We start from the raw sequence: 22,758 nt of genomic DNA, 5'->3' as shown, positions 1-22,758 counted from the left end.
CAGGGCCAATCAAGAATGAGGAGTGGAGGAGGGGATGATGCTTGTCAGTTATGGCCTTGACAACAGCCATAGCAGCAGGGGCCATTTATCATCTCACTAACCCTTCTCTTGTTTTCTACAGAAGGACCAGTGAGAATCCAGGGCCAGTGAGAATCCAAAATGCACCTGGATGGGCCCACTTTAGCATAAAAAGCCAGTGGGGCTGTGGAATGGGAGATGTGCACTGCAGTGGATATTGTGGTTCTCTGCTCACATCTGTTGGGAGGGCTGCTGGACTCCCAGCATCTAGAAATATCATCGTTGAAAGCTCTCTCAAAGAAAACTCTTAACGGAACCCAATCTAAGACAGCTTGTATAGAGATTAAAATTGATATATTTGAAGTGAATTTTCATCTTCCCCTCAACCACTCTCTTCTTTAATTTATTTTCGGGATTGTCAGCACTTTTACTCCATCTTCTAAGCATTACATTTGAAAATAAAATGAAGTTTACCATCAGACCCCCTGCCTCTAATTCTGTTAATTCTAATTCCCACACACCTCATGAATCTCTATGTCATCATTATCATTATACACCACCAATATAGTTTAGATACCTTTTCTCTCTTGCGTATTCACAGTAAATTCAAAATTAATTTATTTTCTCTACTCTTGACATTCCACATTGTATAATGTAAGCCCACTCCCTTCCCTTTTTTCAACTTAGATCATATTTCTGCTACATAACATCTTTCAATGGTAGTATCATGATCAGATTTAAATCCTTGTTAAGACACACAAAATCCTTCAAGATTTAGCCTTGCTCAATTTTATTTATTTATTTATTTATTTATTTTATTTTATTTTATTTTATTTTTTTTTTGAGACAGAGTCTCACTCTGTCGCCTGGGCTGGAGTGCAGTGTTGCAATCTTAGCTCACTGCAAGCTCCACCTCCTGGTTTCATGCCTTTCTCCCGCTTCAGCCTCCTCAGTAGCTGGGACTACAGGTGCCCGCCACCACACCCAGCTAATTTTTTGTATTTTTAGTAGAGACGGGGTTTCACTGTGTTAGCCAGGCTGGTCTCGATCTCCTGACCTTGTGATCCACCTGCCTCGGCCTCCCAAAGAGCTGGGATTACAGGCGTGAGCCAGTGCGCCCGGCCTCAAATTTCTAATCTCATTTTTGCCACTGACTTTCAACTGTACTCTGTTCCAGCCAAGCAACTCTTGATTATTCACAAATCATGATGCTTTTGCTCATTCCTTCCACCTTGCCTGTTGCCCACTCTGCCTGAGGGGCCCCACTTGAGCGCTCCCCCAACTTCGGCCAGTTCATGTCTCGTTTTATGTTTCAGTCTCCAGGAAAATCATAACTCCTTAGGGAAACTTTTTCAAAAACACACTACTGGCTGAAATATGTGTCCTTACTAACTGCTCCATAGCACCTTGTGTAATAAAGAGTAATAAAATATTTTATTAATTAATTTTTAGAAATTAGTGATATTGATGAGAAGATTATGAATGACTTTGTTATGAGCTCTTTCAGTGCACTATTTTAATGCAATGAGGAGTTCCTGGTTAATAACATGTTAATGTGGGTTTAGGAAGTTAGCTCTCCAAATGGAAATTATATTTGTACACACACATACCATATGTCACATACCTGTACACAACTAGGCACTGAAGAAGGATAAAATGTGAAGATGTGTATTATTGTGTTATAACCTGAGAGGGAAGACAGAGTAGGTAGAAGTTCATTTCTTTTTCAAGTGTGGAATACTAAAGAGCCTTGCCAATCCTACAGTCACACTCAGGAAGCGTGGGTAGAGAAGATGCACTTCTGTAATTCAGCAGCAGCGGCACAAGGCTTTGTTTTTGGTGGTCAAAATTTATATCAAACCAGAATATTCTCCTGGTTAGCAAAAATGCAATAGACATGGTACTTGCTGATAAAACTAAGTGCATCTGGATATGAGATGCTAAAGGCAGCTTGTTTCTTCAGGTCTATTGCAGGGGAAGTATTCAACACCTCTGCTCATGAGCCAGTTGGTGCAACAGCCTGCTTGCTGCAACCTGTCCTCTGGCATCAGGCAATCTTTCAATGGGGCGGTGAAAAACAGAGGAAATTAGAGGTGTCACGTACTTAAAATATGGACAGGAAAGAGGATAAATGGCCATTCTGTAGGGTTTGTAGGCAGTAACCTGAATGCTTGTAAAAGACGTTTTATTGTTTATTATATTATTAAGACTATATTTCTTATTTTTATATTATTTTGGATTATAATATAGAACTATATATACTTATCTTACAGTTTGATGTTTTAGACTCAACTTTAGTTAAGTTAAAAAAGTAAGGTGAGCATTAAATGAAAAATTGACTAGTGAATTCTAATATATCATAAAGTTGATAAGAAGTATGCAATTGCACAAAATGTTGTTTAATGTTCACCCATTCACCATGGGAATAACAGTATTACTGATTGCATAAAAGCCAAATGGAACAAATTAGCATATGCTTGAAATACAGGATTAGTAGTTATTTTAAAAACAAAATGTTGCCCAAATAAGTTGATCTAATATATTTAGATGGAGAAGGTATATTTACAAATCATTCTTTATGCATAACTTTTTATTTTGATCCAACGATTCTCCATATAAATGAAATATACTCATTTTGAATATGAAGTTTTCTTATCAAAGTGAGCCGAATGATATTTATTTGTCTCCATTAGTAGAATAAATCCACAGATAATTAAATGATGTTTTCTTTCTATTAATGCTTCAAATTTAAAAAAATCTGTTAACTCTAATAACTGTTTTTTCCATCCCATTTGTAGAATAAAAGTTTTAGAAATTTATTTCTATCGAATTAAACTATCTCTATTATTTTGAATGCTACCATAAATTCATCTAAACCTTTAACATTGGTTATGTTATTTACTATACACTGATAATATGAATATATGCAATTAATAGAGCACAGAGTTGTAGCAAGATCAAATTCTTCTAAATTAAAAAACGTATGTACCTGAAGTGCACCTGAATTGATTTTGGTGAACATGCCATTCATAATTGCATCTCAACAAACTGTGATCCTCTACTAAAAATAATCTACCAAAAATGATTAGCCTACTTATTAATGATTAGATAATTAATAGAATGAAATATCTCTCAATTTCTCTTTAGTATGCCTAGTATATGTTTATATTTTAGAGATAACAGTCTTTTAAAAATAATGCTTGACAAAATAATCTTACAGGTGAACCAATACCAGGAAACCAATTTGTTAGCTAATAATTATTTATTATCACATCTTGGGCAGCAAATTGCATGGCCACATTACTTATTATTAGCCCGAGGAGACCACATATTCAACTAAAACTATACGGAACTCAGATAAGAGGAAAATATTTAAATATGTCTCCGACACCCACCCCTTTCCCAAACAGAGATTCCTTACTTAAAATCATTTGGCACCTCTGTTGCTTTGTTTGTGATTATCTATATTATATCTGTGATATCTTCTACAGCCAGTGACCCTTCCTGTTTCTGATATCAAATATAAAAAATGTAACTAAGATTGTTTAAAATACAAAGCAAATGTTAAATACAAACAACACCATGGAATAAAAGCTTTTGATAAAGTAAACATGAATTTATTTTCTACACTACAATCAGAATTATCTTTTTTATTCTCTCACTCCCTCTTCCTCACCCTGCCCTCCTTATGTTCTTGGAGAAAAGCAAATAGCAAAGCCCTTTCATGCCTCTGATTTAACACTTCTCATTTCCTCTCTTTGAAACCTTTTTACCCCTACTAATTTCATAGCTATTCCATTCTTGCTATGGTCTCACTACAAATATTACTGCCTTAGGGAGTCTTTTCCTGCAAAACTACTAAAAGACCTTCTGAAACCTCTCTCTGTCAATACCTTTCTCCTTTTTTTTTCCCATAGGCCTCATTGCCATGAACCTCTCCTGCTGTGCACCTCTCCTTGTAATGAGAGCTTCCAGTCAGTCTAACTGACCCACTGTTGAAGCCCTGGGTCCTAATGGAGTTACTGGCATGCAGGGGACATGCAATAATTCCAACTTTTGTAAAATAAACATATTAAAACAGAATCAACTTTAATGAAGAAAAATCACTTCATTTCCCTCTAGTTATGTGGGTGTCATGTTATTGGAGGCCTGTAATCAGGAAGTGGGGGAAATATATACTAAAACGAGAGCTTATAAAAGCCTATGAAATGCCCAACTTTAGAGAAGCCATGGTGAAAACAGCCAGTAATATTTTCTGGACTGTGCAAGCCCAATGGTCTCTGTCTTCTCTCGAGAACTTTGGTCAAAGGACCTTGAATTTGGACTGAATAATTCCTGCCATTAGTAATAGTCTTAATTTGCTGAACTTGGTAGAGATCAAGTCGAAAGGAGAGAGCAAAAGAAATAAATAAATGAACAAAACTAATAGCAATGTATGAAGAAATTTTTGAATATTTTAAAGCCTGGAATTTGACCCAAAACCTTTATATTAAGTAATTACAGACCAGATTTTTACTTTCCCATGTCTTTCCATGGACCTGTGAAGCTCCTGCTTGCTCCTCCAGAACAAGGAAGTCAAATGTGGTCACGTACGTTTGGTGAGCTTCATTAGCACGATAGTCTGAGGATATTTTCATAAAAGAAAATCATTTAACATTGTTTATGCAAGCACTTTCTTTTTCCCATGAAATACAAGTTGAGAAGTGATAAAATAAGCACTATAGAATAGAATATGTAATACATTTACATATAGTGTTAATGGATTTAAGATACCTATTGATTTATTAAAACTTGTTTGTTTTTGACAGTCAAAAACAGTGTTTCATTAAAAATATTCCTTGGACATTTATATGAAATGATAAGCATATAATTTTTCTTGAATTTTAAAATACAATTAAATATTTCCCATACGCAAAACCTGAAAGTAAAGATGAAGAAAGAACAACACAACAAATCCCAGCACTTTTACTACTGGAGTTCACTATAACAGAATCATTGAAGACTGTCAATGGCAAAAGCCATGTATGTGGTAAAACTGTTTCAATCTAAGGGCTGATTAAATAATTAATTAAAGAATATAAAAGAAAAATACGTTCTGCAGAAGAATAATTTGCCTATGAGCTACTATCTATAAGAGATAAATCTTATTTGAAGGAATGCATGCAAACAGGTAAGCATTACAGAACCTTGGATTCAATGCAATCACATTCAATTATACAATGTGGGCCAGGTGTGGTGGCTCACGCCTGTAATCCCAGCACACTGGGAGGCTGAGGTGGGAGGATCACTTGAGGTCAGGAGTTCTGAATCAGCCAGGCCAACATGGTAAAAACCCCGTTTCTATTAAAAATACAAAAATTAGCTGGGAGTGGTGGCACATGCCTGTTGTCCCAGCTACTCGGGAGGCTGAGGCAGGAGAATTGCTTGAACCTGGGATGTGGATGTTGCAGTGAGCTGAGATCGCACCACTGCACTCCAGTCTGGGTGACAGAGCAAGACTCCACCTCAATATATGTATGTACACACACACATACATATATATGTATATATATACACACATATGTATACATATATACGTATATATATACATACATACAATGTGATCATAAATAATGATTAATCCATGTGCAATTGAAGATGAAATGTTGAAATTTTATCAAGCAGAATTTTTCATATTAAGAGAATGAGGCATATAATATGTAATCCATCATTTGTTCCTGACACTGAATCATTTGATGGCTGAACACAAGCACAGATTATAAGTAATTTGAAAATACTTCATTTAGTGTGTGTGATGCATTCTGAGAGTCTGCTGTTCTTTCAGTGAAGCATCATCTTTGTTATTTATTAAAATGGGCATTCACTGTGCTGGGCCCTTTCCTATGTTATCTCTAATCCCTGTAAGAGCTATGCAATAGCTAGAGTTATTGTAATTTCCCAGGATACAATAAAGGAAGCACCATACACGTTCACCATATTTCATAGCTAAGAAGTAGAAATCAAAACTAAGTCTGTCATTTTCCACAGTTTATATTTCTTCTTTTATTCTGACCTACCTTTTTAATGATTTCCCTAACCAAACATCACACTCATTTATTGAACATGATTATAAATAAACTCTTATTGCTAATGCCTGACTTCTTTCTTAAAATAGAGGAAAGACTGAGAGTCCCATTTAGAATAAGACACTAAACCCAGGAAAGCAATTTATTCATAGCATGCTCTGAGTCATCACTTCTTCTTATAATAATGCTGCTATTTTAAGCATTTGTCTCCACCATATGTGAAAAGTTTCCCATAAGCTATTCATTTGAGTAAGACCCATTGTAAAATTGGCTCAAAGCTTGAAAATGCCAGTAACCTAGAGAATGTCAGTGGGAAGGGAAGAGGAAACAAAGCTTGCCCTAACTTTTTATTTTTGACACTTATAATACAGGTACAAAGCTGGCTTCTAGCTCCATCAGAAAACAGGGATACAAAGCTGGCTGCAACTAAGGGACACAGGTTAATGAATAAATTCACTTTCAAATGACATCAAGTGTTCCTTGGATGCAGACCATTCAAAACTGTAATGCATTAATAATGTACAAATGGAAGGTGAAGTTGTATTAATGCTAATGAAAGGCTTACATGTTGAACAAAAAAGGTTAAAAATCCCCTAGCACATTCTTTATTCATTTCCTTACCAGCTCACTGTTTTCAGGTTCAATTATTCATGCCCTAGAGAAAAATTTCTGTTTAAAGAAACTGAAGCAACTTTCACATATGAAGGTAAACTAAACCCTATGTTAACTATTTTATGTGCAATAAAAGTAGCTTTTCACCACATAGGTAAAAAACAAAAACAACAACATTTGAAAGAACGATTTATGTAGCTTATAACTTATTATATAGAACATGTTAAAAATTACAACAAAAATGCTTTGAAGGCAGTATCTATTTATACTCTTCTCACATCACAAATCACCTGGAATTTGATATTTGACTCATGAGTGTCCAGCAATAACCGTAAACATACCTTTTACCCTTTGCAAATTGTCTTGATGAATCTTCTGTTTAAGCAGTTGATCAAACTGTCCCACCAAATCCTATTTCCATTTGGCATCATCCCTCTTGAGTCTGTAACTACGCCCTCATAATGCTTAGACTTTTCTCCATACTGCATGAAAGTACCTACCCAATTCTAGATCTGTCCTTTTTATTAGACTGTAGACTTCTTGAGGGAAGGGACTGCATCTGTTGTTATACTCCTAGTATGTAGCAATAGTCATGTAGCATAATTGATGCATAATAAGAATGTCTTCAATAAATAAATTGACAAGTCCTATTTGGAAGATATTGTGGTAATACAAATGAGAAGAGGTTAGCTAAGTTAGTAATATTGAAAATGGAAAAGAGGGAACACCTTTTAGATTTGTTTAGAGAAAGTTATTCAAAGGCTAAATGGCAAGGGTAAGGATAAGGCAAGAGGATAGAATTAAATTTGGATTTATTTAGATAGTTGAGATGGGAATACAAAGGTGTGAGACTAAAATGGACAGCAAGCTCAGTGTTGAACACACTTTTGAAATGTCATTATTATGGAGTCTTAGAGATCATGCATGTTTGAACTGGACATAATAGAACAGGAATGCATTATCATTGGGCCAGTTGCCTAAATTAAAGATTGAACTAAATTGTCTAATCAAGCTCAAAACTTCTCCCTCAAATGTATTTCATCTAAATTTATTCCCTTCAAATTAACTCCACATAAAAAATATATATTTCATCAACTATATTAAACCATTCAGTGGAGTATACAGGTTTTCACTTTGAGAATTTATTTGAAATCTATTAAGGAGAAAAGTTAATCTTTTTCTATTAAAATTTCTCTAAAACTCAAATATTACAGATAAATTTTATAATAGCTTAATGTTATCAATCTGGTAAGTTGATGTATTACAATATTTATTTTAATCATAGCCATGTAAAATTTTTCAAAAGAATGCCCCAAATTCATGTGGTAAAGAACGCACCAGCACATTTCCACATACTGCTGGTCATGGTATGCTATTTGTTATTCTTAACCTACAGATTTTATTTTCAGAAAGTTTACATGCCATCTGTGTGATGAAAATAGGCAAAAAACTTTGTTTTGTTGGTACAGATTTCTTGGATTCTAAGAGCATGTTAGGCTGTTCCTCCTGCTATAACAAAATATCCAGGACTGAATAATGTAGAAACAATAGAAATGTATTTCTTACAGTTCTGGAGACTGGAAGTCCAAGATCAAGGTGCTGGCAGATTTGGTGTCTGGTGAAAGGTCATTCTCTGCTTCGAAAATAGTGCCTCGTTGCTGCCTTCTCCCGTGGCAGAAGAAGGAAGGGCAAAAAGGGCTAGAGCACCACTTCAACTTCTTTTATAAGGGCACTAATTCCACTCATGAAGACAGAGCCTCATGACTTAATCACCTCCCGAAAGGCTCTCATCCTAATGCTATCACATGAGGTATTAGGTTCTAATGTATGAATTTTGAAGGAACACATTCATTCAAATCATGGCAAAGGTTATTTTTGTTTTTGTTTTTGTTTAACTTGTTGTTATTGTTGCTTTTTTCTGCAAACATGATAAAATTCAATCACTAATAATTTGTATTATCAATTTTCTGTAGGAATAAACTCTTCTATTTATTTCTTTTTAACATATGAACACACAGTTGCCAGTTCAATGGATAGTAAACATTCTAAAGAGAAAAACAAATGAGTATCCCCAGAGATCTACATCTAAGTAAATGCATTCTGCAATCTAAGAAACAACCACTGTCTCTGTTCTCCTCAAGGTTGTCTGCAGGCTGGCCCACTGACAGAGATTAAGCACTTTATAAAATAACTGCCAAATTAATAAATATCTGTATAGTTTTATTTTTGAGGCCACACTATTCTTCACATTTACTAATATGACTTCTAGAATTTAATTATGAACTTTATTGATGCCAATTCTATGGACCGGGCTGATCTGCCCTCCCACTTGATAGTGGCCTCAACCACATGACATGCTTTGACTGACAGTGGGATTTTGCAGTTGTTCCCAATACAGAGACTAAAATAGAATTGTGCATTAGGGCTTTCTCTCTTCTCCCTTTGCCATTCACAAGAAAAGGACATGCCTGGGCTAACCTCCTCATTCTTAGAGAAGAATAAGGAACAATCAGAGGATGTTCGAGAGAACCATCCAAACTGCAGCCATATAAATTAGCCTGTCCAGATCAATCTTCTGAATCCCACAGAAGCACGAGAAACAAATGTTTACTTTCATAAGGCAGTGATGAATAGTCATTATGTGTTACATGGCAAACTTGGGCCACTGCTGATGTAAGGGCCAACTCTTCAACATGAAGTCCAAAGCTCCTCAGATTTGGTGCCTGACTATTTTACTTTTGTGTGCCCTTCCCAACCCCTAATTTTCCTCCTCCTCTGTCAGTGTTCTGTCAAGTCTCAGGGATTTCACACTTGCCTTTCAATCTTCCTTCACCGTGTGCCTACTTAGACACCCAGGACCTACAAATTCTCAAGTGAAATGTATTTTTTTCCAACTATTGCTAATAGCCCCTTAATCTAGTTTGTAGCTTCTAGGTTATCCTGAACTCTCTTTGCTAAGAACCATTTAAACTCATGACTACTTGTTCAACATCAATCTTCATTGGGCTAAAAGGACAGAGACCTCCAAAAGCACAGACCCTAAGGACTGGAATGTAACAGACATTAACTCTGCTGACTGGTTGATCAAGACTTACAGAAAACACAGTGCCCCTTGACATCTTGGGGATGGTAGCACAGTAGCAAACGGCCGCTGGTACTCATGTACTGCAGTGGGTGGGACTATCCCACAGTTTGTGAGGGGCAGAAATGTTCATCTCTTTCTAAGGGTTCATCATGCAAGGCTCACTGTGCAAAACACTTCACACACATTTTCTTGCTTACACTTTACCATAAGCCTGTGAGAAAAGTGTTATTCACATATCCATTTTAGAGATGAAGAAAATGAGGCTCATAGTGTCTGTATGATTTGCAGAAGCAACTCCCTGATGTGTTCTGAGGAATTTGAAACAGAAAGAAAAAGCATGATAAAATTCTAGTTATAGATGAAAGGATATGTTGTGGTTGAGACAAGATCTATTGAAATATGGGCTAGCTGGAAATAATGCTCAGATGTTTCAGAATCTCTACCTTATGTTTTACAGTTTATTATTTTTAACATGCTATCTCATTTAATTTTAGAATAACGCTGTAAGGAAAAGCAAAGTTATATCATTCCCATTCAATTCATGCAGGTTTGAAGGATAATACTTTGAGTTACAAAACTTTTATGGAAATAAAAACTGATAATTTAAGCAAAGGTAAACTAAAATACGATGAGAAAAGTTTGAAGTCAGTTATTCTTAGTCATAAAAATATTAATCCAGAAAAAAATAAAATATATCAGAAGCCACAGAAAGAAAGAATAAAAAATTAAAGATTTAAGGAGGAGGAAAACAAGACATAAAATTTAAGGGTATGAAATTATATATTAGCCAAAGACCTTTTGAATCTTTCTTGATTTTGTTTTTTCTATATTTGAATTATAAACATAGCAGTTAATTATGTGTTAATTTTCACAATGCTCTACAATGTCCTTGTATATCAAGAAATGAGTAAGAGCTGGGCGTGGTGGCTCACGCCTGTAATCCCAGCATTTTGGGAGGCCGAGGCAGGCGGATCACGAGGTCAGGAGATCGAGTCCATCCTGGCTAACACGGTGAAACTTCGTCTCCACTAAAAATGCAAAAAAAAAAATTAGCCGGGCATGGTGGCGGGCACCTGTAGTCCCAGCTACTCAGGAGGCTGAGGCAGGAGAATGGCGTTAACCCGGGGGGTGGAACTTGCAGTGAGCTGAGATCGCGCCACTGCACTCCAGCCTGGGTGACAGTGTGAGACTCCGTTTCAAAAAGAAAAATAAATAAATAAATAAAAAGAATAAGAAAGGCAGGGAATTTTATTTTTTATATTACACATTAATAATATATTGCATGAAAAGTTAGGTTTTTTTGAATGTCATTCAAAATATTTTTTTGTTTAAATTTTTTTGAATATTTACTTTAGGGCTATCTTTGAAATACTTGAAGATTAGGAAACAACTACCTGATAGCTAGTTTCCCTAAATGTCTGAGTTCATTTTGCAATAAATACAATGTTCTTCATTCCCCTAAAAGCAAAGAAGAAATAATTTATCTGAAGAAGAACATAAAAATCACATCAAACAGCTCTTTGTATTGTTGAGCTGCAACACAATTAGAAAAAAAATATATATATAATTTTAAAATGCTAAGATTTATGTGAATATTGTCAGAACTATATTATAACTTGTATAGTGAAGATTTCTACTTACACAGGAGACATTTCAAGAAAGAATTCATTTTGATGTTTTCAAATTTTTTTATATTTTTAGTAACTGTCTTTGATGTGAAATAATTGAAAGATTATGGAATAATAACATAAAATTTAAGAAATAAAAGGTTAATTCTATGTTGAGAAGTTTAAGCTATGGAATTCATATTATGATCATACAAATGCTTTATATAAAAAGCCTAAAGATGTATAATAAAGTGTGTGTATGTGTGCACATGTGTGTACATGAGGGTTATACACCTTTGGGAGAAACAGTAGCTCAGAGCTCCTTCTGTTTATCAAAGCCATATCAAAGATTTTCGAAAATAAAAAGGGCCATATTAACTTCAATTCAAATTTTACCTTGAAACATTCTAGAAATCAGGGTTGATTTAAAGGATTAAGTGGATTAGAAAGATTAAGGTATTTCATGAACTTAAAATGTTAATGTGTTAACAGTGAATTTAATTGTAAATCATAATTATTTTGGAAAATAATTAAGTCCTCTAATTTTGTAGAAAAAATATGAAAAACCAGAATGAAGTGATTTCAGCTAAGATTACGTTGATTGCCTCTTAATTCTCAGAATGTAAGTTTGCAAAATGAAGGTCAATATACATGTGAGTGGGTTTTAACAATCATCCTCCATAACAATGCTTTTAATGTATATTCAATTAAGGCTAATAAAGGAGATAAAGAGAAAATAAACCATAAAATCATTATATAATAGTATACAGTAGCTTATAACCTGTGATAGAGCTCATTCTTAAGACTGTTTCCTTTTACTTCATATTTATTATCTTCATAGATCTGTTAACCAATCTTGATTTTCAAAAAATGTTTTTAACAAGCTATGTGTCAGTACTGGCTCTTAAATAAATTGAAGTAAAGAAGCCTTTATAAGTATTCTAACATAGCCATTCTCAATTTCAACTATTAAAACATTAAATAATAATAAAAACAATCAGACTATAACAATTTGGGGGACCTAGTATTCTAGAGACCAGCAATGATATGAGTAATGCTGTCTTTTACTCTTACCCATGTTTAAGAGTCAAATTTATGGTGTTCTAATAATCACAATGGATATTTACATAGTATGAATATTCTTTGTGCTACAGTGACATCCCGTGGAGCCCTGTGACTCCTGAGTTGCAGCAGGAGGAGTAAATGCTAGGTCTCAGGTGTGGGATTCCAATGCCTTCATTCTTATTTTAACTACTAACACTCAGGTGTTATTTGTTGGATGCCCATACTTATTATATAAAGAATAACTTTCAAACTTTTTTAGAATCATGGAATTTTGTAAAGCAAAAACAAAAACGTAAAAGGGAAGTGCCCATAACAAGTATCTACCTTTTATGGGTTTTGTTTTTGTTGTTGTTTTTGGTTTTGGTTTTTACAAAATTCCATGATTCTAAAAAAGTTCAAAGTTATTCTATAATGAGTCATCGAGGGAAAACATAAACACCCATTAAGTATTGCCCCCACCTGCTTGATGCAAGCTGTACCTCAGCTAGAATGGTCTTTCCACTGTGTAAATTAGATTGTGGTCGAGCATGTGCTGGACCTTGATCATGTGGCCCAATCTGTTTCTCCAGCTTTCCTCTCCACACCCACCTCCTGGAACGTTAACTTTCAATTGTACTGATGTCTCTTTGTTCTCAGGTTACACTCTGATCATTTTCCTCCCTCAATTCATAGTGTTATTCTTTGACTTTGTCATCCATGCATGTATTTTTTTCTCAGGAATGTGATAGAGTGGCAAATGCCCAGTGGAGGACAGATTTCAAAAATCTGGAATCTGATTCTGTGAAGAAAGTCAAGGGTAGCTTGATGGGAATAGCAATGAATCTATAAATCACTTTGGACCTTATGGCCATTTTCATGACATTGATTCTTCCTATCCATGAACATGGAATTTTTTTTTCATTTGTTTGTGTCCTCTCTTATTTCCTTGAGCAGCAGTTTGTAGTTCTCCTTGAAGAGGTCAAATTTCATAGGGAACCAAAAAAGAGCCCATATAGCCAAGACAATCCTAATCAAAAAGAACAAACCTGGAGGCATCATGCTACCTGACTTCAAACTATACTACTAGGCTACAGTAACCAAAACAGCATGGTTACTGGTACCAAAACAGATTTATGGACCAATGGAAGAGAGCAGAGGGATCAGAAATAACACCGCACATCTACAGCCATTTGATCTTTGACAAATCTGACAAAAACAAGCAATAAGAAAAGGATTCCCTGCCCCCAGCCTTTTTTTCTTTTTCTTTTTCTTTTTTTTTTTTGAAATGGAGTCTCACACTGTCACCCAGGCTGGAGTGCAGTGGTGCGATGTCCACTCATGGCAACCTCTGTCTCCTGGGTTCAAGCAATTCTCCTGCCTCAGCCTCCTGAGTAGCTGGGATTACAGGTGCCTGCCACCACATCCAGCTAATTTTTTGTATTTTTAGTAGAGGCAAGGTTTCAGTATGTTGGTCATGCTGGTCTTAAACTCTTGACTTCATGTTCCGCCCGCCCTGGCCTCCCAAAGTGCTGGAATTACAGGTGTGAGCCACCACACCCAGCCAGGATTCCCTATTTAATAAATGGTGTTGGGAAAACTGGCTAGCCATATGCATGAAACTGAAACTGGACCCCTTCCTTATACCTTATACAAAAATTAACTCAAGATGGATTAAAGACTTAAACGTAAGACTTAAATATAAGACTGAAAACCATAAAAACTCTAGAAGAACACCTAGGCAATTCCATCCAGGACATAGACATGGGCAAAGACTTCATGACTAAAACACCAAAAGCAATTACAACAAAAGCCAAGCTTAACAAATGGGATCTCATTAAACTAAAGAGCTTCTGCACAGCAAAAGAAACTATCATCAGAGTGAACAGGCAACCTACAGAATGGGAGAAAATTTTTGTAATCTATCCATCTGAGAAAGATCTAATATCCAGAATCTACAAGGAACTTAAACAAATTTAAGAGAAAAAAACAAACGACCCCATCAAAAAGTGGATGAAGGATATGAACAGACACTTCTCAAAAGAAGACATTTATGTAGCCAACAAACATATGAAAAAAAGCTCATCATCACTGGTCATCAGAGAAATACAAATCAAAACCACAACGTGATACCATGTCACACCAGTTAGAATGGGGATCATTGAAAAGTCAGGAAACAACAGATGCTGGCGAGGATGTGGAGAAATAGGAATACTTTTATACTGTTGGTGGGGAGTGTAAATTAGTTCAACCATTGTGGAAGACAGTGTGGTGATTCCTCAAGGACCTAGAACCAGAAATACCATCTGACCCAGCAATCCCATTACTGGGTATATACCCAAAGGATTATAAATTCTCCTATAAAGACACATGCACACGTATGTTTATTGCAGCACTATTTACAATTGCAAAGACTTGGAACCTACCCAGAAGCCCATCAATGATAGACTGGATAAAGAAAATGTGGCACATATACACCATGGAGTATATGCAGCCATAAAAAAGGATGAGTTCATGTCCTTTGTAGGGATATGGATGAAGCTGGAAACCATAATTCCCAGCAAACTAAGGCAGGAACAGAAAACCAAACAACACATGTTCTTGCTCATAAGTGGGAGTTGAACAATGAGAACAGGTAGACACAAGGAGGGGAACGTCACACACTGGGGCCTGTTGAGGGGTGGGGACATGGGGAGGGATAACATTAGGTCATATACCTAATGCAGGTGGAGGTTAAAACCTAGATGACGGGTTGATGGATACAGCAAACCACCATGGCACGTGTATACCTATGTAAAAAACATGCATGTTTTGCACATGTATCCAATAACTTAAAGTGTAATAAAAAAAATAAAAAATAAGAAAAAGAATCTAAAAACACATTTGGAATCTGGGTTTTGCCCAGATTGTCTTAATTTCAGTCGTACATTATTCCACTAGTTTTCTATTCTCAAACACACATCTGATCATTTCTTTCCTTTGTCTCAAACCCTAAAGGTATCCCTCTGTTCTTAGAATCACTTCCAATTTCTTAACTGGACCTTTTTTCAAATCTGGCTCTTAGATACCCACAGACATGATTTCTCATCTCCTCTTCCCTCAAATTCCATGTCCGTCCTCACTTACAGATATCTGTCTGGATAGTTTCATCCTCCTCGTCTCCACTTCAAGGAAACATCTGTGAAGACTGATGTGTATGCCCTCCCATGTCTCTCAAGAGACAGCAGGCATTCAGTGAAGATTTATTCACAAATTAAATGAGTGTTTTGTAGATGCCACTGATGAGGTTTCTGTTTAACTAGGAACTCTATCACTATATAAAATTAATTAATGCACATATACATTTTTAAAAGAATATAATGGCAACAAGACTATGCTTTTAGCTATGTAAATTATTTAAGTATGGTTAGCATTATACTTTGACATAATAATAATAATACCCTTCTCTAACAGTGAAAATGCTACATTTTAATAAGGAAGAGAATTACAAAGAACAAGCTGAGCTGTACAGTAATGAATTAGGGAGGGAATCACTCAGCAACAGTAAGGGAACTGAAGAATGTATCACCTCCTGATATGCTACTAATGTAAATGTAAGTATAGGGAACAGAATGCTATTTAATACGTCTTGTGCTCTGGCAAGTCAAGGGTAATCGTTTACTCTGGGAACTTCCAAGCACAGGTGGTAAATAATGAGAATTAGCTCGACATTCCCAGAAATCCCTCTATATCCAAACGTTTAGCATACCGGTGTAATCTAAAATCATGCCGACTCTCATTCCCTGCAATAAGAGAGATGCAGCAATTCTTTCCTTCACTGATGTATTAAGAATACACTATTTGCTTTATATGGAGCTCAATTAATGACCCAGAATAGAGTCCACCCCTTTCCTGGAATCTCTTCTTTATTTCAAGACCTTTGGTTTGCTTCTGTAGTAACTTCAAAGTTGGAGGACTTGATCAAGATGAAGTGCAGAAGGACAAAGCATGTTCAGCTAAAGGGTAAACTCTCCTGAATCCAAACATTCAAAAACTGTTGGACATATAGTCTTAAAGATATTTTTCACATTCATATTACTTAGAAAAAATAGATAGAAAATAACTAGATATTATTTATTTTAATAAAACATTAGACAAAGCATGTTTTGATTTGTATGTAACAATTAGCTTTTTATCATATTTAAAAATAACTTCCAGCCTCATCTGATGAAGGGGTGCAAGTTTCTTGCAGTCAGCCCAGCTCAGTGGTTTGCCCAGGAATCTCCATTTATGCTTGTCCTCCTCCTTATGTCTGACATAACTATTAATAGCTCCTACTTTCATTCTCCAAGTATAATCTGTGATGGATAATATAACCTTCTTGATTAATGTGTAGATTCCTTTTAGCCTTTCCCAATTCTCAGATTACCTTGAAGTTAGATGCTTCCAATGAAAGAATCAGAAAATAGAACAGTGACTATTATTCCTGAAGGCCTCTGGTGCTTTCCCTGAGTATCAAGCTTGGACTGATTAAATTCTCATTTCCTACTAAACTGCTTTCCCTGGATGGCATCATAATCATTCACTTAGACACTCCTGACTACGCACTCGTTCCCAGAACACCCAGCAGAAGTAGACAGGAATGTCAGATAGGACATTGGTGTCATGATTTTCTCCCTTATTATACAGAGCCAACAGGACACTGACATAGGTCTGTATTACGCTAGCTTTAAAATAAACTCAGAATAGATTCACATACTCAGAAATATATTCATGTGAATTTTATTTTTCTCATTCGCTAATGTAAGATTCTTACACATTCATGTAATAGAGTTTGGTGACAATTCTGGCAATAGCGTTTTCTTTTTAAAATCAGACTTTGACTTTTCTAGTTAGTGTAATTTGTTTCTAAATTTATTTATAAAATTAACTTATTACTCATTTAATTGATAATTTAATAATTCAATTAATTTATCAAATTGATTTAATACTCAGGAGCCTATCTTGATTTGATGAACATTTAATAAAAAAAAAACTTTAGTAATAGGAATAGTTTATGGCAGCCTCATTTGAAAGTTTTCAAGAGTCACTGGCATTTAAAATTCCTTACTCACCAAGTATTCTTTTGTCATGATGTGAAGGCAACACATTAGATGGCCAAATCTAACCAGCAAATGTGTGCTGTCTAATTTTACCATGTTAAAATAAAAATAAATATATCTTTAAGTGATGTGAGATTTTGCAGGACAATGCCAACTGCTGAGTCATGAAGATTCACAAGGTGAATGAACACAGGGCTGCATCCTACCTGGATCCCACCATTAGACATTCATCTTTCCCAACTCAAGAACCCCCACTGCCTCCTACACTCCATCTTTCTTACACATTTGTATCACTGTTTTATTTTGTTGCCATTTGCTTTAGAAAATCCTACACAAAACTTAATTTCTAGATAAAATATGTGTGTTCTGGTAAAGGATTACTCATGAATCCTTAAAATTAGTGAGAAGGAACAAATCAATTTATACCCAAGGCATACTTTGATGAAGGAGGAAATGGAATGGATCTAAGGAACTGAGATCCTCAATGAGAGGGAAGAGGATGTCTTCCATGGGGACAACAGTCCCACGTCACAAACTGTAGCAGTGACTAGAAGGAGATTAGCAGTTGAATGGGGGTCAGTTGAGCTTTAAGATCGCTTCCAATTAAAAATAATGATAACAATGTGCAATGCTTTGGCTTTGTCATTTGTCATTCCATAATAATCAAAATTGGATTTTTTCAGGTATGACTGGCTGAGTAGGCACCCTCTGTCATTCAATGTGCATCACTCCCAGAGATGTACACTTTGGGAAAAGAGCACCTCACAGTGCATAATCCTTATTAAGTCAAGTGTTTATAAAAGTCCTACTCCCTGGCTAGAAACTAAACTTTAAATTTTCAGCATTCAATAATTCTAACATATCAGCTATAATTTTTTAAAAAACAACAACATGTTTTCCTTCTTTTTGTATTGCAGAAGTTGATGCAGGTAAAGTATAAAGAAACATGTTTTTTAAAAACTGCTTTTTGGGGAAGAAAATGTCCCTTCAATTATAAAGTCATATCTTTAAAAAACAGGAAAATGATTGATAGATAGATACATACATAGATAGACTTATAAATAAATACTTTCACATAGTTATAGTTTTGTGGTACTACATATGTTTTATTAAAAATTCAAACTTTTTTTCAGATCGAAGCATAATTTATCTTCCATTAACAAAAACGAAGATCTTAAATTTGACACATGATTACAATTAAAATGCTGAAAGGAGTTATGAGGCATTTAAATCATTCTTGAATTAGAATGTTTGCAGCATATATCTCAGAGCTGACCTGAACACATTACCTTTGTTGCAGCATCAAAGCAGATAAATCCTGTGCTGAAATCGATTGTGAGTCCCATTAGATGACTTTCTAGCACACATGCATAGGTCTTGCACTAGGTAGAACAGAAAGTATTGTTACTTTTCATGTTATTGATGCAATATCAATATTAAGAACTATGTTACAGCTTCTGCAATAAGTACTTCATACAATATCTAATTTAATATTAACAATAATTGTATAAAGAAGGGAGTATTATCAACATTTTAATGTTAATGAAACAGAAGCTGAGAGTGTTGGGTTTTATTTAACTTGCCAAGGTGTATGCCCGGCCGAGTTTCCAATCCTGCTCCCTCTAGTTTTGTCTGTACATTGTGCTACACTGTCTGTCTTTGCTGTGTTGACAATAAAGGTGGTATATAATATAAAAAGTTTTAGGTGTAGGCAAGTTTATGTTAAGTTGTTATTTACTGTAGCCAACCATTTTCATTAAACTAAAAGAGAACTATTGTTAAATAGCACTGTCTTGAATTCTCAGGATATCAATTTCATGGATATTATTAAACCACATTCTCATGCACACAAATACAGATTCAGTAACCAAGCCAAAAGAATAGATCTTGATCTTAACAGTCTTACTCTGTTCTTCGATATTGCACGAGATATTCCTACAGATATTTACCACTTTCCAATTTATTTGTTTATAACTACAGATAATTCTTTAAAAATCAACAAGTAATTACTTTTCACAATGAGATCAGATAATATTATAATTTTTCTTGTTTTTTTTTTTTTGAAACAGAGTCTTGCTCTGTTGCTCAGGCTAGAGCGTAGTGGTGCGGTGTCGGCTCACTGCAACCTCTGTCTATTGGGTTCAATAAATTCTCTTCCCTCGGCCTCCCGAGTAACTGGCATTACAGTCGCCCGCCACCGTGCCTGGCTAATTTTTGTATTTTTAGTAGAGACGGGGTTTCACCATCTTGGCTGGGCTGGTCTCGAACGCCTGACCTCGTGATCCACCCGCCTCGGCCTCCCAAAGTGCTGGGATTACAGGCGTGAGCCACTGTGCCCAGCCTAATTTTTCATAGTAAATATGGATACTGAAATATAAAGAAAACAGGATATAAATCAAATATGAAATAAAAACTTAAGGCTTATATACGACACAATGTATTGTTACATCTATAAGCCAGTTTTATTTGCATTTAATTTTAAATCGTAGTGGGATATTCCAATCATGAAAAATATTTGTGATCCATGTATGAGATGAGACAGAAATAGAGAGAAAGAGACAAAGAGAGAGAAGAAAAAAAGGAAGAGAAGTTTATCTGAAGCAAATTTTTAACACCTATCCTTGCATTGTATTTGTTTTTATAATACTGTATATAAAACTACATTAATTGAATCCCATTCTGAATGTAATCATGACTAAATACATCGAGTTGCCTTCACCAAAAATTACATTCATGTGTTTAAGCCTTATTAGCATACAAAAATTATAATAATGCAAAATTGTTCTTTGGGAGTTACATTTTTTTAAAAAAAGCAGACTAAAGAACATACTTAATGGGCCTCAAAAGTCCATTTTCAGGAGTAATTATATTTGTTTAATACATAAGCATTGTGCATGCTTACATCCACCCATTAGCACTTTATTAAAACTATTATCAACATTAAGGAATGTTTAAGGCCATAAAATTTTCTCCTAATTTAGACATAATGGTTTGCTAATTTCAAGCACTGTCATTTAAACAAGAAAATGTCAGGTGAAAATAAATTCGGTGCAGTGTATTAAAATTTTTTTATTAAGTTCAGCATTACAAATTAAATTAGATTTTCTCAATAATCATGAAATTGAAACAAATAGATGTGCTATAAATTGAGACTCATTGAAGTCTCAATTTATATACAGACTCAAGTTCTATCATTTATAATATTAATAGCATATCATGTGTATAGTTAATTTGTTTAATATTGAAATATTTAATTTGTTGTTTAATTTGTTTCCTTAAAAACAAATTATACAGAGAAAAATCAATAAATAAATTATCCTTTTTAAGGAAGTTTAAATGAGGAACACTTTGAAAGTCAATTCATTAATTTTTTTCTTTCTGCTTATTTTACGATAGAACTTACATTCGTTCTTTATTTAATTCCCTACCAACTTTACTGGAAGTGATAAATTAAGAATATAGAAGAAAAACGTGTTAAGGTTCTTCATGTAAATATATTCACATACGTTAAATTTGAAAGTAATACTACAAAGGTGTTCATTGATTTCTTATATGGTAAATAAATAAGAGTTATAAAATCTGTAGAGCAACTAAAAGCTAAAAAGACATTAAATGTTTTACCTTTCACTTCTGATGTTTATCTTACACTGGCATTGTGAATGGGTAAGGAAATAGGCCAATGTATTTCACTGAGTATCAGTTTACAGAATACAAAGCCCAGATTCAGATTTTATCTCTATCTAATTTATAAATATCAGGAGACTTAAAATAAAATACTAAATTGGAACCAAAATGTTAAAATTACCATGTAGTTGTTTCCAAGCGAAGTGGACTATTGTAGAGAAATAATAATTTTAGAAACCTAAAAATATAAATTTCAATAACAAAACTGTCAACTTGCATTCCATTAAATTATATTTTAATGCTTTAAATGGTCTTGGATCTTGACTCAGAATAAAATCATATTTAATATATTTTTGTTTCCATTTTTGATATAATATCTATTTTTTTGAATTGAGGTTCTAATTGTGGAAACTATTTTTTGGCTATTTAAGACTTTTTAGATGCATGAAGATAAAAGCAGAGTTATTGAAAAGAGTCAACTGAACAATTAAAAAAACTATAATTGGAGTTTTCTTTCTGTCCTCTTCCCCTGATTGTAATGTCACACTGGTACAACTTGATGTGTTGATTACAGAGGTTTGTAGTCAGAAAATAGAAATCAGTTCAACATGTTCAAAATATATGTATCCAACAATCCTGTTTTACACAAACATTCCAGTATAGTCAATGCTAGATTATTCAACACATTTGTTTTCAAAATTAAGTGTCCATGTGTGTATTTAGGTCCTTGCTCTATGGATCTATTTGCATGTGGCAAGCGCGTGAAAATCTTTTAATTTGTCCACAGGTCTGTTTGAGGTCAGCCACAGGACCAACTTTGGGAGGCTGTTTTGTTCAATGGTCTTGTGAAGACAGAGGCTGAGGGCTCTATAAAGTTTGATCTAGTGTATAACTTCACACTTAAGAAACTAAGTTCAATAAATATCTGTTGAATACTCATGATGTGCAAAATGCACTGGACTTTGGTTGGCACATGATAAGATAATTCCAAACAACCTATAATTTAGTGCAGGGAATAACAAGCACATGTTACTGCAATACAAAACAGACCGAGTGTGTGCAATCCTTAAAAAAAAAGACAAATAAATAGAAGAATCTTATAGATGCTGCTATAAATTAGTAGAAAACACAGTATAAATTTTATCACTAAACTACACTATTTTTAAATCTATTTCCTATATTGTATTTCTAATCAGATATATTACTTTTATGATTTTTATTGTTGTATGTGTTAATGACTTCATGTAAAAATGTAATTGTTTTTCATGAGTAGTATGAATACAATTGATTAGTTTGTGTTTTCTTATCTGTAAAAAAAACCCAGAAAAGTACATTACATTGTGTTCAAAAGTGAGAAGAAGAGTTGTTTGAACAGGATAGTTGTAGAAGGAGTATTGGCAAGCATTAGGCAGGGTGGACTGGAAATCAGGGACATGCTCCTGGATGATATGACCTTTGATAAAAAGTCTCAAAAACTCTGTGTGGCTTTGAAGGATGGAGGCAAAGGGAAAGAGCATTGTGAGTAAATGACACCAACAGGCTGGAAATTAGGAGGTCATATTTGGAGAACAGGAAGTGACCTTGTCAACAATTCATTAAATCAGAGTATTTTCTATATTAGATTT

At 34.7% G+C, this 22,758-nt stretch overlaps 1 protein-coding gene across 8 annotated transcripts in view; it reads right to left on the bottom strand.

Moving 5' to 3' along the window:
• SNTG1 (syntrophin gamma 1) overlaps positions 1-22,758 on the bottom strand; it is an 869,847-nt gene that overhangs the window by 69,439 nt on the left and 777,650 nt on the right. For all 8 annotated transcript variants that reach the window (XM_063817091.1, XM_009455347.5, XM_009455346.5 and 5 more), the window contains one exon: positions 18,799-18,891. In XM_063817091.1, coding sequence (XP_063673161.1) covers positions 18,799-18,891 — 93 coding nt within the window. The remainder of the gene's footprint in view (positions 1-18,798; positions 18,892-22,758) is intronic.

Source organism: Pan troglodytes, chromosome 7 (assembly GCF_028858775.2).
Source record: "Pan troglodytes isolate AG18354 chromosome 7, NHGRI_mPanTro3-v2.0_pri, whole genome shotgun sequence".
NCBI classification, from domain to species: domain Eukaryota; kingdom Metazoa; phylum Chordata; class Mammalia; order Primates; family Hominidae; genus Pan; species Pan troglodytes.
Note: the sequence above shows the minus strand (reverse complement) of the source record. Positions and strands in the feature narration are given on the sequence as shown.